Consider the following 22493-nt stretch of genomic DNA (forward strand, 5'->3'; position numbering starts at 1 on the left):
AGAAAGAACTTCTACTTGTAAATGGGGCTATGACCAACAACCCTAAAACCAAAAAAATCTAGAACAGCAAATACTTTGGAATTTTAAAATCATAGCGACGGTGGCAAACCGCCCCCATCTGACAGCAGCAGTGAGGAGCGTGCAGCCCCCGGCCTCTGCACACGGCGCCTCCTCACCAGCTTCGGCTTCAGCTGGTCCTCGCTGTCGCTGTGCCCCAGCCGGCCGTAGCGGCCTTTGCCCCACGTGTAGAGGTCCCCGGCTGCTGTGACACAGGCACTGTGGGCTCCACCAGCAGCAACATCGACCACTTCAATTCCTCTCAGAGACTCAATGACACGAGGGCGGTCACACGGACTGCAAAAAAGTCACCAAATATAACGGAAATACATTTTTCTTCTTAAACATTTTTCAGCGTATTAAATACCTCTCAATCTACACCTTCCTAATCAGTTAACTGCTAAATCAATCAAGAAGAATCATTCAGACCTGAACTCAAAAGGTCACCATGTCCTACCTCTTTCCAGTACAAGGCCAGAGGGCAGGGCTTCTCCAGTTCTGACTCAGAGGCTGGAAAGTGACCACACATACTGGGCCAAGTTGGAAGCACAGCCCATTTTTCAAAGGTCTATGAGCTGAGAACAGGTTTTACATTTTAAAGGGTTTAAAAAAAGAATCATATGCAACTCCTAAAATAGTTACCATCTGGCCCTATAAGGAAAGTTTGCACCTCACCCCCACTATGAATTAACAATTCATTAAAGAGTTTTAACATATGCATGTCACTAGTCTATAACACAGTGACTACTGGTAACAAACTTTTTGTTTTCTTATTAAGTTTTGAAAGAAGCTCTTTATATATTTTGGCTATCAGACCTTAGTCAGATTATATGATTCTGAATATCCTTTGCCAGCTCATGGCTTCAGTCTCTTCATAGTGTCTTTCAAAGAACAGTTTGTAATTTTTATAAAGTCCAAGTTACATCTTCCTTTCATGAATCAAGCTTTTGGAGTTCAATCTAAAAATCTTTTCTGACCTAAAATCACAAAAATTTTCTCATGTTTTCTTCTAGAATTTTTTAGTTTTATGTTTTACATTCATGACTTCGGTTCATTTTGAATTAATGTTGGGATATGGTGTAAAGTACGAATTTAAGTTCATTTCTTGCCATAGGCTAACCAATTACTCAAAACCACTTGTTGAAAAGAGTGTATTTTCTCCAATGAATTGGCTGTGCACTCTTATAAACTGTGCACTAGAAATTGAGAAGTCCAGTTTCATTTTTCCACACTCGTCTTGTCAGTACTGCCTGCCAGTTTCTGGATTCTCTATTCTGCTCCATTGATGTATCTGCCTCTCTCGACACCAGCACCAAACCACGTTGTTTACTGCAGCTATAAAATGAGGCTTAAGTCAGGTAGTGCAAGTCTTCCGACCTTCTCCTCGTTTTCAGAGTTGATTGGACTATTCTAGGCTGTTTGCCTCTCCATACGTTTTATGTTTGGCTTATCAATTTCTATAGAAAGCTTGATTGAGAAGGTGTTGAATCTACAGATTTGAGGATAACCAGCAAATTAACAATACTCTTCTGCTCCATGAACACAGCATGCCCCCTCATGACTTTAGGTCTGTTAAAAATTATCTGAGCAATACTTTGTAGTCTTCTGTCTACAGGTCATTCACATTTTTGGGTCAGATTTATCCCTTAGTTTTTCAATTCTGGGAAAAGGGTAAATGGTATTTTAAAATTTCACTTTCTGGTTACGTATATGTATATGTATAGACATATAAGAAACTTTTATTTATTGATCTTCTATCCCTCAACACTGCTAGCCTTACTTATCAGTTCTAGTAACTTTTTGTAAACCCATCAAGGTCTCTGCATAAACAATGTTTTCTGCAAAAAAGACAGTTTTAATTCTCTTTTCAATCTAGACACCTTTTACTTCTTTGCACTACTGTACTGCACTTACTTAACCTGCTGTACAGTGTTGAAGAGAAATGGTGAGAGCAGACATCCTTGCCTTGATCCTGAGCTCGGGGAAAGCTTTCCATCTGTTGCCGTTAACTACAATCTAAGCTGTAGGTTAACAGAGATGCCCTTTATCAGGTAAAGGAAGAGATCTTTTACTCCTAGACTACTCAGAGTTTTTACAGAAATGAATGTTGGAGTTTGCCAAATTACTTTTTTCCTCCTCTTTATTAAGATGATCATATAGTTTTCTTTTTTACATTGACTGATTTTTCTAATGTTAAACCAAACTTGTGATTTCTGGCAAAAATATCTCACATGGCCACACTATATATTACTTAATTCAATATTCTAAAACATTAAAAACTTTTACATCTACTTTCATGAAGGATATTGGTCTGTATTTTCCTAGGAATGGCTGAGTCTGACTTTGATATGAATAAAGCTATCCTCAAAAAAACGAGTTGAAAATTCCCTCTGCCAATGTTCTGAAAAAGTTTATGAAGAACTATTATCTGTTGGCTACATGTCTGTTAGAAATCACCAGTCATCTGGTCCCAGACCTTTGTTTGCAGGAAATTCCATTTCTTAGACACATCGCTATTCTACTCAAGTCATCTATTTCTTCCTAAGTGAGCTGTGAAGAGTATGTGTCCTTTAGGAACTTGTCCATTTCATCTAAAAAGTCAAATTTGTTAGCATTAAGTTGTACATTATGCTTAATTATTTTTTAATATCTGTATACCCTGGGGTGAGGAAAACGTCTCTATTCCTAATATTTCTAAAATTTGTAATCTCCCTTTTTCTTGATGAGTCTAGTCAGAGATTTTAACAATTATATTGATCTTCTCAAAGAACTGGTTTTTGTTTCCTTTATCTCTATTGTGTTTCCGTTTTCTATGTTATACTCTGCTCTTTCTTACTCCTTCTCTTTCCTATGTTTACTTTGGATTGTATCCATCCTTATTGTTGTTTTCTAAGATGGATACTAAGGTCATAGTTTTGAGACCAGTTTTCTTTTTTAAAATAGGCATTTCACGCAATAAATTTCCTTCTAAGTTCTGCTTTTGCTGGATCCCACACATTTTGTACACTGTTTTCATTTTCACTTTTCAAAATTATTTGTAATTTACTTTCTGATTCATTCTTTGATCCATCAGTTATTTAGAAATGTTTTACTTTCAAAACACTGGAGGTTTTCCAGGGATCTGTTATTAATTTCTAATTTAATTTCCCTGCAGAGAACATATTGTACATAACTTGAATCTTTCTGAGGTGTAAGATTTGTTTTATGGCCCAAATCATGATCTATTTTGGTAGGTATTCCTCATGCACTTGAAAAGAATGTAGTTTGTCCAGCAGAGTGTTCTAAAGAATGTCAGTTAGGTCAAGTTAGTTGAGACCGCTGTTCAAATCTTCTATCAATTTTTTTTATGTACTTGTTTCTATCAATGATTGAAGAAGGGGTATTCGAATCTCTAGTTACAACTGTGGATTTGTCTATTTCTCCATGCAGTTTTCTTTTAATTTCATGTATCCGGAAGATCTATTCTGAAGGGTGCAAAGGTTTAAGATATTATGTCCTCTTGATGAACTATCCACTGCATCATCTGGATACTATTCTTTCTGTCCCTGTCAATATTGTTTGCTATGAATTCTACTTTGTATGACATTAACACAGGCATTCCAGCTTTCATTTGATGCACACTAGCATGGTATGTATCTCCCTGTCCTTTCGCTTTTAGCCTGTTTATGTGTCTGTATTTAAAGTGGGACCCCTGAAGGCAGCGTATGGATTGATCTTGCTCTTATATCCATTCTAACAACTTCTGACTTTTAACTGGGCTGTCTGAATCATTTACATTTGATGTGATTATTAACATATTTGGCAGCTGGGGTGAGGTGGCTCACACCTATAATTCCAGTGCTTTGGGAGACCAAGACAGGAGGACTACTTGAGGCCAGGAGTTTGAGACCAGCCTCGGCAACACAGCAAAACATCACCTCTACAAAAAATAAAAATAAATTAGCTGGGTGTGGCAGCATGAACCTGTAGTCCTAGCTACACAGGAGGCTGAGACAGGAGGATTGCTTGAGCCCAGGAATTCAAGGCTGCAGTGAGTCATGATCATGCTGCACTCCAGCCTGGGTGATAAAAGAAGACCCCAGCTCTAAAAAAAATGTGTGTGCATGGTAGGTTTAAATCTGTATCTTGCTTATTCATCTGTTCTTTGTTCCATTTTCCTCTTGCTTTCTTTTGGATGAACTGATTATGTTTTATGACTTCACTTCAACTTCTTTGTTGGTTCATCAGATACAAACTCCTGTGTTATTTCAGTGATTGCTTTGGGGGTGTGTAGACTACATCTCTAACTTATCACAGTCTACTCTGAAGTCCTATACTGCAGCTGTGTAAGAACTCCCCAAGTCTACTTCCACTTCCTCCCCCAGGCTTTGTGTTACAATTAACTTCTGTGTAGGTTTTAAACACCTTAACTTATTTGTATTATGTGCCTGACATACTCAATTATCTCTTTCAAAGATCTGCATGGTAAGGAAAAATGTCATGACATTAACGTTTCTTCATTCCTTTGATAGATTCATGATTCCATCTGGTATAACCTTCCTTCTATTTAAAGAAATTCTTAGGCCGGGCGCGGTGGCTCAAGCCTGTAATCCCAGCACTTTGGGAGGCCGAGACGGGCGGATCACGAGGTCAGGAGATGGAGACCATCCTGGCTAACACAGTGAAACCCCGTCTCTACTAAAAATACAAAAACTAGCCGGGCGAGGTGGCGGGCGCCTGTAGTCCCAGCTACTCGGGAGGCTGAGGCAGGAGAATGGCGTAAAGCCGGGAGGCGGAGCTTGCAGTGAGCTGAGATCCGGCCACTGCACTCAAAAAAAAAAAAAAAAAAAAAAAAAAATTTCTTTTAAGGTTTTGGTTGTGCAGGTCTGTGGTTCTTTCAGTTTTTGTTTATGTAAACAACTCTATTTGAACTTCATTCTTGAAAAAATATTTCTGCTGAGTAAAAAAAAAAAAAAATATGTTGGCAATAATTTTTACTTATAGAAAACCCACTGTCTTCTAGCTTGCATGATTCCTAAGAGACATCTGCAGCTATATCTTTCTTCTTGTAACTTGTTTGGTCATCCCACCCCGGCCCATCCTCACCCCAGCTGCTTTTAAAACATTTTTCTCTTTATCTCTGGTCTTGATCCATTCACCTTAGTGTACTTTTCTTCATGTTTCTTTTGCTTAGGGTTTTTTAAATGTCTTGAATCAGTAGATTTTTCGTTTTCAACAAATTTGGAAATTTTTTAGCCATTATTTCTTCAAAACCCCGCATGTTCCCCTCCTTTGGTGGCTCTCATTATGCATATATTAGGACATCTGAGGTTGTCCTACAGCTCACCTCTCTGATGTTCTGTTCATTTGTACAGTCTTCTTTCTGTTTCACTCTGGACAGTTTCTTTCATTATGTCTTCAAGTTCACTGATCTTTTTTTCCTGCAGTGTCTAATCTGCCATTAATCCCATCCAATGTATTTTTCATCTTTAGAACTTTGATTTGGGCATTTAAATATCTTCCAGGCTTTATCTAACACATTCAAGTTCTCTTCTAGCTTCCTGAAGATATGGCATATGGTTAAAATAACTATTTTAATAAAGTTCTTATCTAGTAATTCTACCACTGATACCATTTCTGAGTCAGTTTCAACTGATGACTTTTCTCCTCACGTAAGCTGATTTTCCTGCTCCCCTGCATGTTGGTAATTTTTTATTGGATGCAGGAAATTGTGAAATTTACCTTATTGGGTGGTTCATGCTTGTATTCATAAAAATATTCTTGAGCTTTGATCTCTGTGATAAGTTACTTATAAGTAGTTTAACCTTTCAGGTCTTGCTTTTAAGCTTTGTTGGTGGGATGATAGCAACAATTTGTCTGTGGCTAATTTTTCACCAATACTGGGTAACATCATTCTTAGTACTTTAATCGTTGCCCTGTAAACTGCGAGGTTTGGGGATCTAGCTCCATCTCCCTGCCATGTGAGCTCTGGGGACTATTCTTTCTCATCCCTTTGGGCGGTCTGTTTCTCAACCTCACAGCTGTGAGTGCCGCATTAGGCTCTGCAGGTCTCCGCAGTCCTCTCTGTGCAGCTCTCTCCACTCTGGTACTCTGCAGACTCTGTATGTCTTGGCCTCCCTGGACTTTCAGTTCTATCTCCTCTATACTAAGGGAGTCTGCCAGAATCTGCCTGGTGTTCTCTTTCCTGTGTCACAGCCTGGAAACTTTCTACAGGAAGTGCATTGGGCAATTTTTAGAACTTGCCTTGTTTTTTTTCATTTAAAAAACATTTTAATTTTTAATCTTTATGGGTACATAGATGTATATATTTACAGGGTATATGAAATATTTTGATTCAGGCATACAGTGTGTAATAATCATATCAGGGTAAATGGGTTATCCATCACCTCAAGCATTTATCCTTTCCTGTGTCACAAACAATCCAATTATAATTTAGTTACTTTAAAACATACAACAAATTATTGTTGCCTATAGTCACCTGTTGTGGTATCATACTTGATCTTATTCATTCTATCTAACTATATTTTTGTACCATTAATCATCATCCCTGAGAACTCTCCTTGTTTCCCATGATTCAGGGAACACTGTATTTTGTTGCCTGATATTCAATGTCTTTGGGACTGTTGTTTATTTTATTTTTTAAGACAGGATCTCACTTTGTCACCCAGGCTGCAATGCAGTGGCACAATCTCAGCTCACTGTAACCTCCACCTCCCGAGTAGCTGGGACTATAGGTGTGCACCACACATTTGGCTTTTTTTCTATTTTTCGTAGAAATGGGGTTTTGTCATGTTGCCTAGGCTGGTCTTGAACTCCCGAGTTCAAGCAACCTGCCCACCTCAGCTTCCCAAAGTGCTGGGATAACAGGCGTGAGCCACCACACCGGACCAGTTTAATATATTTTATATGGTGTTTTAGTTATTCCTAGGATAGGAAGGCCCCTGTTACTGCAATCTTTGGTAGTTCTCATTAATTTTTTAAAACTTGTGAGTTTGGTTCGTTTGTTTAAAAAATTGTGTCAGTTCTGTGTTCTTTCTTCTTCACCCCTGCCATTTTCTCTGTATGTGCAGTTCCTGTACCACGCATGTTACACAAAATGCCAAACGTGATTCAGTGGATGATTTAAGGGAGAAGGACAAAAAAACGCTGACTTAGGACTTGTCAAAAACTCAGAATTGACTTTTCCTCTCCACAGAGGAGTCATATGGGTAAGCCTTCATACTGGAACGTAACACTATTTCTGCCAAATGAGTCATTCACATTATTTAGTTTGAGCAGATTGCTGTAAATGTTACCTTGGAAAACAAAGAGCCAATAAATTGCAGCAGCATCAAGACAAAGACAAATAGAAGGTTGAAATAATGTCTTCACATCATACCTTCTGTTGCCATGCCCCAGCTTCCCATCTTCCGCCTCACCCCAAGAGTAAACTTCTCCTTCTGAAGACAGGGCAAGGCAGTGCTTTCCTCCTGAGTTCACAGCTACTTTCTTAATAAACACATGCTGAATGGATTCAAGCAATGTTGGGGTAGACACCGACTCTGTCCCTCCAATGCCTAGTCTGCCACCTGCACCATACCCAGTGGCATACAGCTAAGAGAAGAAAAAGCAACATCAGTTTCCAATCTCAATATCCCCCAAATTTAGTAATTCATAAATCCATGCTTTAGACATTTTTATCACATAGAAATAAAATTTAAAGTTAAAAATCTCAGGAATGTAAGTTTATGAGTTTATACATGCTCTACCAAAGTTCTAGAAAGGAAATAAAAACATGACTATTAGAAATTCCAAATTCAGAAAACATATTGTGAAAATAAGGTCTTCTCCCTGGAAGCTCTTCCATTTTTGTGTAGAATACCAACTACAATTAACACCAAGAAAAGCAAAAAACAATTTAATTATGTACTATATGCAAATCTCTGACAATAACAGCTACAAAAACATATCCATAAAAGAACACAAACACATTTTAATATTTCAGCAGGGTGGCTGGGTGGCTCAAGCCTGTAATCCCAGCACTTTGGGAGGCCGAGATGGGCGGATCGTTGAGGTCAGGAGATCTAGGCCATCCTGGCTAACACGGTGAAACCCCGTCTCTACTAAAAAAAAATACAAAAACTAGCCGGGCGAGGTGGCGGGCACCTATAGTCCCAGCTACTCGGGAGGCTGAGGCAGGAGAATGGCGTAAACCCGGGAGGCGGAGCTTGCAGTGAGCTGAGATCCAGCCACTGAACTCCAGCCTGGGCAACAGAGCGAGACTCCACCTCAAAAAAAAATAAAATAAAATTAAAAAATTTCAGCAGGGCAGCATATAAACCACACGGGAAAAAAAACGCCTTTTCTTTTTTTTAAATCCAAGTGGGAATGTTTTAGGACACAAAACATCTATGATTAATTTTAAAAAACATGATTAACGTAAAAACACACACACATGCAATCAGACTGCCGTTTTCCAAATGAAGGCAAACATCCCTCCTGATAAAAACTTAAATGCTGTTCCACGCTGTTTCAGATATCTTTCCAACGTGCTACTGCACTGACTTATATAGTAAGGAAGCCACAAGGGCCAACGCAGGAAGTGAAACCCAAACTCAGGTGGATAAACAACTTCCGCCCCCAAAGCCAGCTTCGGTGGAGAGGGTGTAAGGCTCTCGGGTGCACGGTAATGCGGCGCGCCTCCAAGGACTTCCTGCAGAAAGTGGGGCTCCAAAGGGTTGCCCCTCAGTGACTGTGAATAAGAAACAAGAACAACAGAGAAAGCTGCCCTTCTCAGCCTCAGCTCTGACAGGGAGACAGAGGCTTGCCCCTGAGAATTCATAACTACTGGCAAATTATGGCCCATAGGCCAAATGAGGCCCATCATTTCTTTCTGTAAATGAAGTTTTACTGGAACACAGCCACACCCACTCATTTATAATATGTCCAGGGCTGCTTTTGAAGTTGCAACAGAGACCACATGACCCAAAGCTGAAAATACTATTGTACCCTTTACAGAAAGTGCTTACCAACCCCTACCCTAGAAAAAGGACAAAATAAAGATATTTTGAAACAAACAATCCGAATTAACCAACAAAAGACTTTCACTGAAGTAAACTGAAAAAGATATGATAAAGGAGAAGAAAATGATTTTGTAAGATCTGAGACGTAACAAATGACGGTAAGAAATGACAGTAAGCAAAGATGTGCAACATTTGGCTAACTCTAAAAAAACTACAGTCCATATAAAACAACCAAAACAACAACAATAATGTCTATGGCAGAGGGAATAGGTTAGAACCCAAACGCTGGGTAACAAGGGGTCACTGATTGGGAGGAGGGGAGAAATACTAATTAACTTGAGGTTTTTAACTACATATGTTAAAATAACCAGAGAAGCAACGAAAATAAACAGAATTCTCCTGAGAACTGACAAAGAGGAACTATATTTCAAACCTTTTTGTGAGGCTAGACCACGTCGACACCTGTGCTAGCAGTCTGCCTCTGACACGGTTCACAGTGATCCCTGCTTCCAAATATGCGCGCTCCTGTGTACAGGCACACCCCATTTGACTGTGCCTCGCTTTACTGTTCCTCCAGATACTATTGTTTATAAACCGAAGGTCTGTGGCAACCCTACACTGATCAAGTCTCTTGGCGCCATTCTTCCACCAGCACATGCTGACTTACTGTCTCTATGTTACGTTTTGAAAATTCTTGCAACATTTTAACTTTTTCATTATTATTTTATCTGTTATGATGATCTGTGATCACTAATGTTTGATGTTACTGTTGTACTTATTTTGAGGCATCACAAACCACACCCATAGAAGATGGTGAACTTAAACGGTGAATGTTGTATATGTTCTGACTGCTCCGCCAACAGCTGTGCTCCCACCTCCCCTCTCCTCAGACCTCCCCTCTCCTCAGACCTCTCCCTCTCCTCAGACCTCCCTATTGTGTCCCTGAGACCCAACTTATATAGAAATTAGGCCACTTAATAACCCTACAGTGGCCTCTAAGAGTTCAAGTGAAAGGAAGAGTTGCATATTTCTCATTTAAGTCAAAAGCCAGAAATGATTAAGATTAGTGAGGAAGGCACGTTGAAAGCCAAGACAGGCTGTAAGCTGGGCCTCTCGTGACAGTTACCCAAGAAGAAGTTCTTGAAGCACAATTAACACACAAATGATTAGAATGCAAAACAGTCTTACTGCAGATATAGAGAATGTCTGGCATAGACAGAAGATCAAAACAGACACAACATTCCCTTAAGCCAAAGCCTAATCCAGCCTAACTCTCTTCAATTCCACGAAGGCTAAGAGAGGTGAGATGGCTGCAGAAAGAAAGTCTGAAGGTAGCAGAGATTGGTTCCTATGAAAGACGCCATCTCCATAACATAAAAGTGCAAGGTAAAGTAGCAAGTGCTGATATAGAAGCTGCAGCAAGTTACCCAGAAGATCTAGCCAAGATCAGTGATGAAGGTGGCTATACTAAATAACAGGCTTTCAGCGTAGATGGAACCGTCTATCGGAAGAAGACGCCATCTAGGACGTTCATAGCTACAGAGAAGTCAATGTTTGCCTTCAAAGCTTCAAATCTTTTGTTAGGGGCTAATGCAGCTGGTGACTGTATTAGCTGAATTTGTTGAAGTCGATGCTCATTGACCATTCTGAAAATCTTAGGGCCCTTAAGAATTATGCTAACTCCACTCTGACTGTGCTCCAGAAACAGAACAAAACCTGGAGTCAGCACATTTGTTTACAGCATGGTTCACTGAATACTTTAGGCCCACTATTGAGGCCTACTGCTCAGAAAAAAAGATTTCTTTCAAAATATTACTGCTCACTGACAATGTACCTGGTCACCCAAGAGCTCTGATGAACATGTACAAAGAGATTAAAGTTGTCTGCATGCCTGCTAACACATTATCTTTTCTGCAGCCACATGGATCAAGGACTAATTTCAACTTTCAAATCTTGTTATTTAAGAAATACATTTCATAAGGCTATAGCTGCTATAGACAGTGATTCCTCTAATGGATGTGGACAAACTAAATTGAAAACCTTCTGGAAAGCCATCACCATTATAAATGCCAGTAAGAACATCTGTGATTCACTGGAGGAGGTGAAAATATCAGCATTAACAGGGATTTGGAAGAAGTGGATTCCAACCCTCATGGATGATCCTGAGGGGTTCAAGACAAGTGGAGTAAGTGACCTCAGATGTGGTGGAAACAGCAAGAGCACTAGAATTAGAAGTGGAGTCTGAAGATGTGACTTAATAGACTATAGTATACACATACTTTTATATCCACTGGGAAACCAAGAAATTTGTCTGACTTGCTTTGTTAAGACACTTGCTTTATTGTGTTGGTTTAGAAACAAGCCTGCATACCTCCAAATATGCCTACAGCTCCCTCTCCCTGAGTGTGAGCTGCACTTAATGACCTGCTTCTGATGTACAGAACAGGGCAAGAATGATGGAGTGTCGCCTCTGTGATTCACTTACACAGGACTGTGGCTCTGTCTCGCTCCGCTCTCTCTTGCTGGTGCTCCCTCCTGCGCCTCCCTTGCCCTTGCTGACAGAGTCAGCTGCCATGCTGTGAGACCCTCTATGGACACGTGGCAACGGACTGAGCGAGGGAGGCTCTGCCAACAGCTCATGAGGGCCTGAGGCCTCAGCCCAAAGGTCCACAAGGGACTGAATCCTTGCTCGGACTCGGACAGCCTCAAGACGATTGCAGCCTGCTGAGATTCTGAGCTGGAGGATGGAGCTATGCTGCCTCCAGAGTCCTGACCCAGAGAAACTATGCAACAACAAATGTGTGTGAGACAGAACATTACACGAGAGTATCTCACTCATGAATAGGATCTCCCAAAAATCTAAACAAAACAATCACAAACACAAGCCAGATACAGATCCTGACCAAACTGGATTTATCCAAAGAATGCAAGTTTCTTTAATATGAGAAAACCAATTAATCCAACTGACTATACTAATCCATTAGAAAAAACATCAGCCAGGACCAGTGGTTCATGCCTGTAATCCCAGCACTTTGGCAGGCCGAGGTGGGCAGATCACAAGGTCAGGAGTTCAAGACCAGCCTGGCCAACATAGTGAAACCCCGTCTCTACTAAAAATACAAAAAAAAAAAAAAAAAAAAAGCCAGGTGTGGTGGTAGGCGCCTGCTGTCCCAGCTACTTGGGAGGCTAAGGTAGGAGAATCGCTTGAACGCAGGAGGCGGAGGTTGCAGTGAGTTGAGGCTGTGCCACTGCACTCCAGCCTGGGCGACAGAGTGAGATTCTGTCTCCAAAAAAAAAAAAAGAAAGAAAAGAAAACATCTATGAAAGAACATTTCAAAACATATAGAAAAGAGTGTTGAACAGAAATCAGTGTCCACTGATGAACAGAAACAGAAGGAAACATGCCTATTCTGATGAAGGGCTTCTACTCAAACCCCACTGGAAGCCTGGGAACACTCCATCTGCGCCTGCTCCAGTCTGGATCAAGGCAGGAGCCTCCGCCCACTCCTACCCAGCATCACACCGCAACCCCAGCCCACACCATGAGCTCCCTTTCTCCTACACAAACGGGAAAAACAAGCGAGAGGTACGCTAGAAAGAAAGGGACAGAATTCACTTAGAGACTGTGGCACTCTATAAAGAAGATATGAGAAATCTTCAGATACACTAGAATGGAGAGAGTCAAGTAGGTCACCAAACATAAAGCCAATATATAAACATTAAATATTTCTATATATCAGTGGCAATCTTTTTTTTGGGGAGGGAGGGGCGGGGGGGGCGGCGGACAGAGTCTCGCTCTGTCGCCAAGGCTGGAGTACAGTGGCATGATCTCAGCTCACTGCAACCTCTGCCTCCCATGTTCGAGTGATTCTCCTGCCTCGGCCTCCCGAGTAGCTGGGATTACAGGCACGTGTCACTGAGCCGGGCTTATTTTTGTATTTTTAGTAGAGACGGGGTTTCCCCATGTTGGCCAGGCTGGTCTTGAACTCCTGACATCAGGTGATCCACCTGCCTTGGGCTCCCAAAGTGTGGGATTAGAGGCGTGAGCCACTGCACCAGGCCAGCAGCAACAAATTTTTTAAAAGATAGTATTTACAATAGCAAACAAAAAATACATCTAATGAGTGATACACAAACAAAAATTGTAATACTTTTGTATACATGATGTATTTTCAAAACTAAAAAAAAAACTGGCCAGGTGTGGTGGCTCTCACGCCTGTAATCCCAGCACTTTGGGAGGCCAAGGCGGGCGGATCATCTGAGGTCAGTAGTTTGAGACCAGCCTGGTCAACATGGTGAAATCCTGTTTCTACTAAAAATACAAAAGTTAGCCAGGAGTGGTGGCGGGCGCCTGTAATCCCAGCTACTCGGGAGGCTGAGGCAGGAGAATTGCTTGAACCCGGGAGGCAGAGGTTGCAGTGAGACAAGACTGTATCATTGCACTCCAGCCTAGGCAACAAGAGCAAAACTTTGTCTCAAAAAAAATTTTTTTTTAATTTAAAGATTATACAAAAATATTTTAGAACTCTAGCTGCTTCCTGCATACCACAGTACTATCAGTCCTGAGTACAGATCCTTGCATGTGCTAAGAACCACACACACCTTTAGCCACAACTGTCTCAGGCTCAATGACCCTGTGACACAGAAAAAGCACCCTTACCTTCCCATCAGCCGTCACAGCAAAGAGGGTCTGCTCCCCTCCGATTAACTGCACGGGTCTGAGAGTTGCGAGGGCTTCACAGGGAGTGGGAACTTTGACTTTTGCACCTTCAATGCCCCCGAGCTGGCCCCTATGATTATGTCCCCATCCATAAATTGTTCCACTGCCACCAGCAGAGAGAGTCCAGTCATCTGGTCGCCTACAACAAACATCAAGTGAGCATTTGCCATGGGAAAGAACAACGCACACGGCCTCTCGCGCTCTCGATCGACATTACTGCTTGTTTCTAAGAGAATAACCTGTTCATCCACTGCACAAGCTGCTCATCTTGCTCTCTTTTAAAGACGTCGTGGCTCTCATGCAGAACATCCATGTTTTCGCTGTCTGCCATTAATTCACGAATTTTCTTAGCCACCTAAACAAAATTATTATGATGTTACAAATCAAACACTCATCTCAACAAAATAGATAAATACTAAGGAAAGACAGAAAAAATCCCTGCCTGAAAATCTGAGGGAAGAGCAACACTGCAATGTTACGGCTCACGGGCAAAGCCAATAATGACTGCATCAAGTCTAACACATTAATAATGTCCAGACAGTATCAATCTATCTGTATTTTACTAAAAATAAACTTTAACTGAAATTCACAGTGACAGTTCACTCACTTTCACCTATGTGTTATTTTCTTTGACATTCCTTGGCAAGCGAAATTTTTCTGTGTCTCATAATATTGGTATCTTTTTACACTATAGCCAAAGAATGTTTTCACATCCCCAAAAGTGACTCCAAAATATCATGCAATACCTCATCAAGAAACAGACGGGGCAACGGTGTTCTTTTGTCAAGGGCCACAGCAACGCGGGAGGCCATGCAGTACCTCCGGAACCACGCCCACTTGTGTGTCTCGGCACAGCAAGGGAGAGTGTCCAGCTCCAGGTCACAAGCAAGAGCTACCAGTACCTGCAGGCATCGAAAATGACAAACACAGGGACACTCAGAAATGCAGTGAACAGGCCAAGGTTTCTGTGACTCCTTCCGCAGGACCTCCTATTCCAGGATGACTGCCATGGGCACAGGAAGGATACGGCCACCATCAGTGATGTGGAGATAGATCTCTGACCATTCCTAGCCACCTGCCATAGAACAACTCTTGTTGCCTGCCATTAAGTGACAAGAACACCTGTGCATCTCAAGGCATGCTAACGGTGACAGGCTTATGGTTTAAGGATTTAGATTACACAATCATTTCTTGAGATTTTTTCATATTTGACTTCAGCAATACCTACAGCTGCCCTCAGAGGCCTAAAACACACACACTGCACATGACAGCTCTCAGTGGTTCTTTCAGTCAAATAGCTCTATTGTCACTTTAAAAAATAAGTCACACATTACCTTAAAGAATGGGCTGTGGAGCAGCTGTTTGCCACCCCTCACAATTGGATCTTCATATTCAAACTGCCTCTGCAAAGCTTCTGGAAGACCTTTCACCAAAGCAGCAAGAGCACTACCTGTAAAACTCTAAGAAACAACAGAACAGTGTTCCATCACAGGAATCCAGGCTGCGGGGGAGGGTGACCATTTGTTTCTATGGTCAAAAGTTTTATTACATTGGTACTATTTCTTCTAAAAAACAAAAAAAGCTCATCAAAATTCTCAAGTAGGAAAAAAGCTAAAAGAACATAAACACTAAAATAGAAAAGAGGAGTTTGAAGACTCATCTCAGAATGTTTGTTTACATTGATTTCAGTACATCCGCTTCCAGAGAAACAGTCCCTCTCTGGCCCACAAGTGCTGCCTGTCTCCTCCCATGGGTAGGGTCAAAAGGGACTACTTTAGTCAGCAAAACACAGGGGAGGCCGTCAGTTAGCCTCACTGTAAAGTCCAATCAACACAATCCTGTGTTCACAGCTGTCCACAGATTTTCACAAAATCAAAGTCCAACCTGAACTCAGTATACCCTGCAACTGCGCAAAGTCTGGATGAGACCAAGGCCTCCTTATTCTTTTTTTTTTTTTTGAGATGGAGTCTCGCTCTGTCGCCCAGGCTGGAGTGCAGTGGCCGGATCTCAGCTCACTGCAAGCTCCGCCTCCTGGGTTCACGCCATTCTCCTGCCTCAGCCTCCCGAGCAGCTGGGATTACAGGCGCTCGCCACTATGCCCGGCTAATTTTTTGTATTTTTAGTAGAGACGGGGTTTCACCGTGTTCACCAGGATGGTCTCGATCTCCTGACCTCGTGATCCACCCGTCTCGGCCTCCCAAAGTGCTGGGATTACAGGCGGGAGCCACCATGCCCGGCCCAAGGCCTCCTTTGTCTTATGTGAAATTCCCCAAGTCTTCTCAATGATTTAGAGGTTTAGACTACGAAAGCAACATTTTATTCCCCAAGGGTCACCAATCTAGAAATTGTACTAGAATGCTCCATACCAAAGCTCTTGTTTCCCCATCATTCTCTCCAAGCAGCCTATTTATGTTAATTGACTGCCCAAATTCAGTTGTAAGCAGCTTCCTCAACCTCTGAAGGGCCCACATCCTGTGACTGGCGGCTGAAATGAGCAGAGAGAAAGTATCAGAAGTCTGACCGTTTCTTCCAAGTAGGAAGACAAGTGTAAACTGTAACGGTGCCATTTACCCAGGGCACTCAGCTGTGCACACGCCGCCAGCGAGGCCGCAAGGCGAGGGACGATGCTTCTGTTGGAGGCAAGGTTGAGTCGGAAGTCTAACAGACACGTCACCAAGTCCATGGATGGGCAGGAGAGGACGCAGCGGTCCGAGAGGAGTTCCTTAGGGCCTGTGAATGAGCACTGTGAACATCCCTGTGTTTCACAAGCTAGGGACCACCCCATAAGAAGCCAACGAACAAGGGCGGCTCCACCCAGCCCCACCCACCAGAAGGCAACAGCTGGTGTGCCCACGCATGCCACTGCGAGTTGGTGAGCCTCGCTCTTCACACTCACACTTCCACTATAAACCAAAAGCCTTGAGAACTGCACCAGCAACAACTCCTTCCACACCAGGTGAGGAGGAGTGTGAGCCTGACAGCTGGACAGCTGGGATAGTTCTCTGTGTTCTGTTCCACGCCTCAGTGGGGCCTGTGGGAGCACTCACTCCAACACAGCAGAAGGGAGGCCGTCAGGCACTACGTGGAAATGTGCACGCATCCGTGTTGTTCCAAAAACAATCCACAGCCAGTCATCTAACCTTGATCACCAGAAGCCCCTCCCTTACCAGCAGCTGGCATGATGGGATAGACGGTGAAGCGCCAGCCCCAGCCATTCACAGACCCATCGCTGATGAACTTCCACTTTAACTCATCCCCCGGGATGCGCAGCTCGCTGGACCAGTCGGACCACTCTCGGCCTGGAGGAGGAAAGCGCACCCCGGAGTTACCTTCACCCCACCATCCAATCAACACAAACCTCCTTAGACACAAAGCAGAAGGATTTCCGCCACGTGTGAAGAGCTAGTTCCTCCAGTCCACACTCTCCCAAGCTGAAGTGCACAGGGACACATCACTCTTGGGATTCACATTTTAATACATACCATTCTTCAGCAAACACTCATTCAGCCCCTGTACCAGGTACCCAGCAAACTGAGGGCAGGCGGGAGGCACTGCCCTCACAGAAGCCACCACCCAGTGGGGAAATGACCCCACACAGCCAGGATACAGTGAGTGGCCTCCGGGTCTCCAGCACACACCAGGCCAGGGGCCATGGGGATGTTCCCCGGGAAAGCTCTGATACAACCAGGTGGCCAGGCAGCAGAAGGAAGAACCCTAGCTGTCCCAACAAAGGGCCCATGTGTGTGGTTCAGCACGGCCCAGAGGAGGCCGCCCTCGAGGGAGCAGAGGGCCTGGCTGCTGTGGACAGGAGCAGTGGTGCATTACAGCATCTCAGAAGGCCAAGAGAACCCCGCTAGATTGCTGCTTCAGAAGGACCATCTGGCAGCAGCTCAGGGATGGCCCATAAGGACTTTCTGCTGGACGCAGAAAAACTGTCATATCCAACAACACTACTGAAAACTACACTGGCAGACATCTGTCAAAGCACCAGAAAAACCCACACCCGCCGGGACCAGGCCACTTCATGCAAAGCTTTACCTAACTAAGTAATGCCGTGTGAATAAAGCTTTCCTGGGACACAGCCACGCCCATTCACTGGCATCCAGTCTGCATGTTGTTATGACAGAGGCTGCATTACCTGGCCCTTTACAGGAAACACTTGAGATGAAGGATAAAGAGGTCTTAAAAGGTGCAAACACACTCCTGCGCTGCCAATTCTAAAATACTCGGTAAAAGAGCATTTCACAAACCCCCCCAGATGTCCTCATCTGCGCCCGCTGGACTCATGGAGCCTAGTAGCAAAGACAAGCCAGACACGTGGCTGCCTCCATCTACATACAGAAATCACTCCACACATGGCCATGCCCTCACTGTAGCCAGTAAGAAACAAACCCCTTGAAGAAGCTCTGTAGTATGCCAACCACGCCCTCACACAAGCCCTGGCACCCCACACATCTCCAGCACCTTCTGCAACTGTCTGGTGAGGCACAGCCCACCCGACAAGGATATGGTGCACATACCACAGACAATTACTGTATTTAAAAGTGTGGGGAAGAGGCAAGCAAACCTACTGTGTTTCATAGCTGAACAGCGTTTTGTCCCTCCCTCAAGACTTCCACGAGAATACAGTAGCAGCATTCTGTCCTACAAATGTGAAGGTTTGTGTCTACGGAGACATAGGTGGGCAGATGATGCCCTGCTCAACCTCCTGTCCTTACCTGACCACACAGAGACAATCCTGGCTCAACCTCCTGTCCTTACCTGACCGCACGGAGACGATCCTGTTGACGCCGTCCATGATTGTGAGAGGGTCATGGCGCCTCTCCGTGGAGCACTGCCGGTCAAATTCCACCCTAAGTCCTTCTGCACCTGGAGGACAGGAGAACACAAAACATAGCAACCACTTCAGATCAGCACCCAGAGAAGAAACAGTGCACCAAGGAGAAACAGTGAAACTAAAACCACGTTTAACAGTGAATGAACAGCAGAAAGTCAGAAAGAACTGGCCTCAAAGACAAGCATCTCAGACTACCCGCCCCTTTCCCCAGCTCATCCCCACTGAAGATCATGTCTGTGGACTGAAGGGCCAGAAAACACTTCCACTTGGCCAATCTGTTTTGTGCTGTCACTCCTGGGCAGACTTTTCACTCCCCGACCAAGCTTTACAGCGAAGCTCACACTGAGCAGGGGCTGCGGGAATGCCCAAAGTGCAGCCCAGTCAGACGGCAGTTGTGGGTCACCTGGGGAGTGAGGAGCACCTCAACTCCTGGTGTGTCCAGAGAACTGGAGAATCGCTTGGTGTGGAGAACCTGCACATCTGGTGTGAGAGGTGTGTGAGCAGAGGCACAAGAGTTTTCCTTCAGGCTGGAAGATCTTTAAGGTCTAGCAGAGGATGGCAGTGAGGGGCCAGGAAAGAGGTAGGCGGGGAAGGAAGGAAGAAGGAAGGATGTGGGGCAGGGGCTCAGGTCCTCTTCCACAGTTACAGGGTTGAGAGGCTCGGACTGGTTTTAAGATACTATCTCTGGATGCTCTGTTGGAGGCTGATTCTGGGGAGACCACAGGAGGTGGGGAGTGGAAGCAGGAATACAGGGAGGCAGCTAGGATGTGATTGCTGGGATGATAAACCGGGTGAGACCCCACGGTGCTCTAGCCCAGAATGTCTACAGTTAGGGAGAAATGGTTGAATTTGGAATATATTTTAAAAAGCAGAGAAAACAGGATTTGTTGGTGGTCTGGATATAAAGCGAGAGAGAAACAGAAGAGAAAAAGGTCACAAGATTTTTGTCTAGGCAAATACTGACTAGGAATATCCTTTCTTCTTTAAATTTCTTTTTTTTTTTTTTTTTCTTGAGATCGACTCTCGCTCTATCGCCCAGGCTGGAGTGCAGTGGCTGGATCTCAGCTCACTGCAAGCTCCGCCTCCCGGGTTTACGCCATTCTCCTGCCTCAGCCTCCCGAGTAGCTGGGACTACAGGCGCCCGCCACTTCGCCCGGCTAGTTTTTTATATTTTTTTTTAGTAGAGACAGGGTTTCACCATATTAGCCAGGATGGTCTTGATCTCCTGACCTCGTGATCCGCCCGTCTCGGCCTCCCAAAGTGCTGGGATTACAGGCTTGAGGCACCGCGCCCAGCCTGTTCTTTAAATTTCTATCATGAAGTAATACTTAAAGTTTAAAAACGCTTTTCTGGGCCAGATGTAGTGGTACACGCCTGTAATCCCAGCACTTTGGGAGACCAAGGCAGCCAGCTTGCTTGAGCTCAGGAGTTCAAGACAGGCCTGGACAACATGGTGAAATCCTTTCTCTACATAAAATTTTTAAAATTAGCTGGACACGGCCTATAGTCCCAGTTAGGAGGCTAAGGAAGGGGGATCGCCTGAGTCCAGAGGTTGGGGCTATAGTGAGCCCAGATCGTACCACTGTACCCCAACCTGGGTGACAAAGTGACAAAGCTTTTCTGAATCTCACCTCATTCTAAAAGTTCAAGAAAAATGATTTCACATAAAAATGAGCAAGATAAAAGTATAAGACCAAATACAATAAAAAGTTATTGTAAGAAGAAGGGAGTAGGCTGGGCACGGTGGCTCACACCTGTAATTCTCAACACTTTGGGAGGCCCAGCTGGGAGAATCGCTTGAGCCCAGGAGTTTGAGACAAGACTGGGCAACACAGAGAGACTCGTCTCCACAAAAAATAAAAATAAGTTAACCATGCGTGGTGGCACAGGCCTGTAGTCCCAGCTTCTCAGAAGGCTGATGGGGAAGGATGGCTTGAGCCTGGGAGGTCGAGGCTGCAGTGAGTCAGAATCATGCCACTGCACTGCAGCCTTTTCTGGAGACTCTGTCTCCAGAAAAAAAAAAAGTGAGAATAAGGAACAAAATAACATCCCTATAGGCAATAAAAGCAGGCCAGAAAGATATGCCCACTAAACACATCAATCCTGATCATTTCAAAACAAACGGAGTGAAATTAGAAAAATGATACAAGACATGAAAGAAGCACATAAATCAGACAGGAAAACCAAGAAATTAAATAAAGCTGAAGACAGAATTACAATGAAAACAGAACTACATTCCAATGGAGATTAAAACAGAGTGTAAAATCAAATATATACAGCAGATGTTACCTTAAGACAAATAGGAAAAAAGGAGAAAATTGTTCAAAAAGAAACAGAAGTAAAAGGTACTTGAAAGAGAAAGTAACCAACATTAACTCTAAAAGGCATGAACTATCCAATGCATGGATAGTTTTCTAGGGACCAAGTGTCCTTAGAAAAGACTGCTAAGCAAGGTTACAGAACAAACACTGCAGACTGCAAATCAAGAGAATGTCCTGCAAAACAGACTTGGGACGACAGACTAAAGGAGCACCACTTACCCGAGAACATCACCGAGAACGGCCGCGTGAAGGCACGTTCTAGTAAAATCACTGAAAAAACGCGCGGCTTCTCACAGAGAACACCAAGAACAGCCGCGCGGACACACATTCTAGTAAAATCACCGAGAAAACACACGCGGCTTCTCACCAAAAACATCACCAGGCTTCTCACCCAGAACATCACCGAGAACAGCCCCGTGGACACACATTCTAGTAAAAACACCGAGAAAACACACTCAGCTTCTCACCGAGAACATCACTGAGAACGGCCCCGCAGGCGCGCACTCTGGAAAAATCACCAAGAAAACACACGCGGCTTCTCACCGGGAACATCACCAAGAATTGCCCCGCGGGCGCACACTACGGAAAGGTCACCGAGAAAACACACGCGGCTTCTCACCAGGAACATCACCGAGAACATGCGACAAACGTACATTCTAGTAAAATTATCGAAAAAAACTCACGTGACTTCTAACTGGGAACATCACCGAGAATGGCCACACAAATGCATATTCTAGTAAAATTACTGAAAAAACACACAGCCACACGAACACACATTCTAGTAAAATTACCAAAAAAAACACATGCAACTTCTAACCGGGAACATCACCGAGAATGGCCAACTGGGAACGTCACCGAGAACAGCCACACGAACGCACATTCTAGTAAAATTACCGAAAAAACACACACAACTTCTAACTGGGAACGTCACCGAGAACGGCCACATGAACGCATTCTAGTAAAATTACCAAAAAAGCACACGCGATTTCTCAAGAACATCAGTGAGAACAGCCACTGCGACTTCTAACCAAGAACATCACCAAGAATGGTCACACAAACACCCATTCTAGTACAGAACGGCCACAAGAATGCACATTCTAGTAAAATTACCAAGAAAACACACGCGGCTGCTAACCAAGAACATCGCTGACAACAGCCACATGAATGCACATTCTAGTAAAATTAACAAGAAAACACAAGCGGCTTTTCACCAAAACGGCCACACGAACGCATATGCTAGTAAAATTACTGAGAAAACACATGCAACTTCTAACTGAGAACATCGCCAAGAACGGCCACACGAACGCACATTCTAGTAGAATTACCGAGAAAACACACGCAGCTTCTAACCGAGAACATCGCCGAGAATGGTCACACGAATATACGTTCTAGTAGAATTACCGAGAAAACACACGTGGCTTCTAACTGAGAACATCGCCAAGAACAGCCACACGAACGTACATTCTAGTAGAATTTACCAAGAAAAACACACGCGGCTTCTAACCAGGAACATCACCGAGAACAGCCATATGAACGTACGTAATTCTAGTAAAATT

At 43.6% G+C, this 22493-nt stretch overlaps 1 protein-coding gene across 1 annotated transcript in view; it reads right to left on the bottom strand.

Annotated features, from left to right (window-relative positions):
- HERC2 (HECT and RLD domain containing E3 ubiquitin protein ligase 2) overlaps positions 1 to 22493 on the bottom strand; it is a 220953-nt gene that overhangs the window by 23194 nt on the left and 175266 nt on the right. The window contains exons 67-76 of the mRNA XM_011942889.1: positions 18541 to 18648; positions 16947 to 17078; positions 16351 to 16509; positions 16146 to 16264; positions 15114 to 15239; positions 14526 to 14681; positions 14019 to 14134; positions 13720 to 13918; positions 7436 to 7650; positions 177 to 354 (exon numbers count right to left, since the gene is read on the bottom strand). Of these exons, the coding sequence (XP_011798279.1) occupies positions 177 to 354; positions 7436 to 7650; positions 13720 to 13918; positions 14019 to 14134; positions 14526 to 14681; positions 15114 to 15239; positions 16146 to 16264; positions 16351 to 16509; positions 16947 to 17078; positions 18541 to 18648 (1508 nt within the window). The remainder of the gene's footprint in view (positions 1 to 176; positions 355 to 7435; positions 7651 to 13719; positions 13919 to 14018; positions 14135 to 14525; positions 14682 to 15113; positions 15240 to 16145; positions 16265 to 16350; positions 16510 to 16946; positions 17079 to 18540; positions 18649 to 22493) is intronic.

The sequence above is a fragment of the Colobus angolensis genome, unplaced genomic scaffold (genome assembly GCF_000951035.1).
Source record: "Colobus angolensis palliatus isolate OR3802 unplaced genomic scaffold, Cang.pa_1.0 Scaffold211, whole genome shotgun sequence".
Taxonomy (NCBI): Eukaryota; Metazoa; Chordata; class Mammalia; order Primates; family Cercopithecidae; genus Colobus; species Colobus angolensis.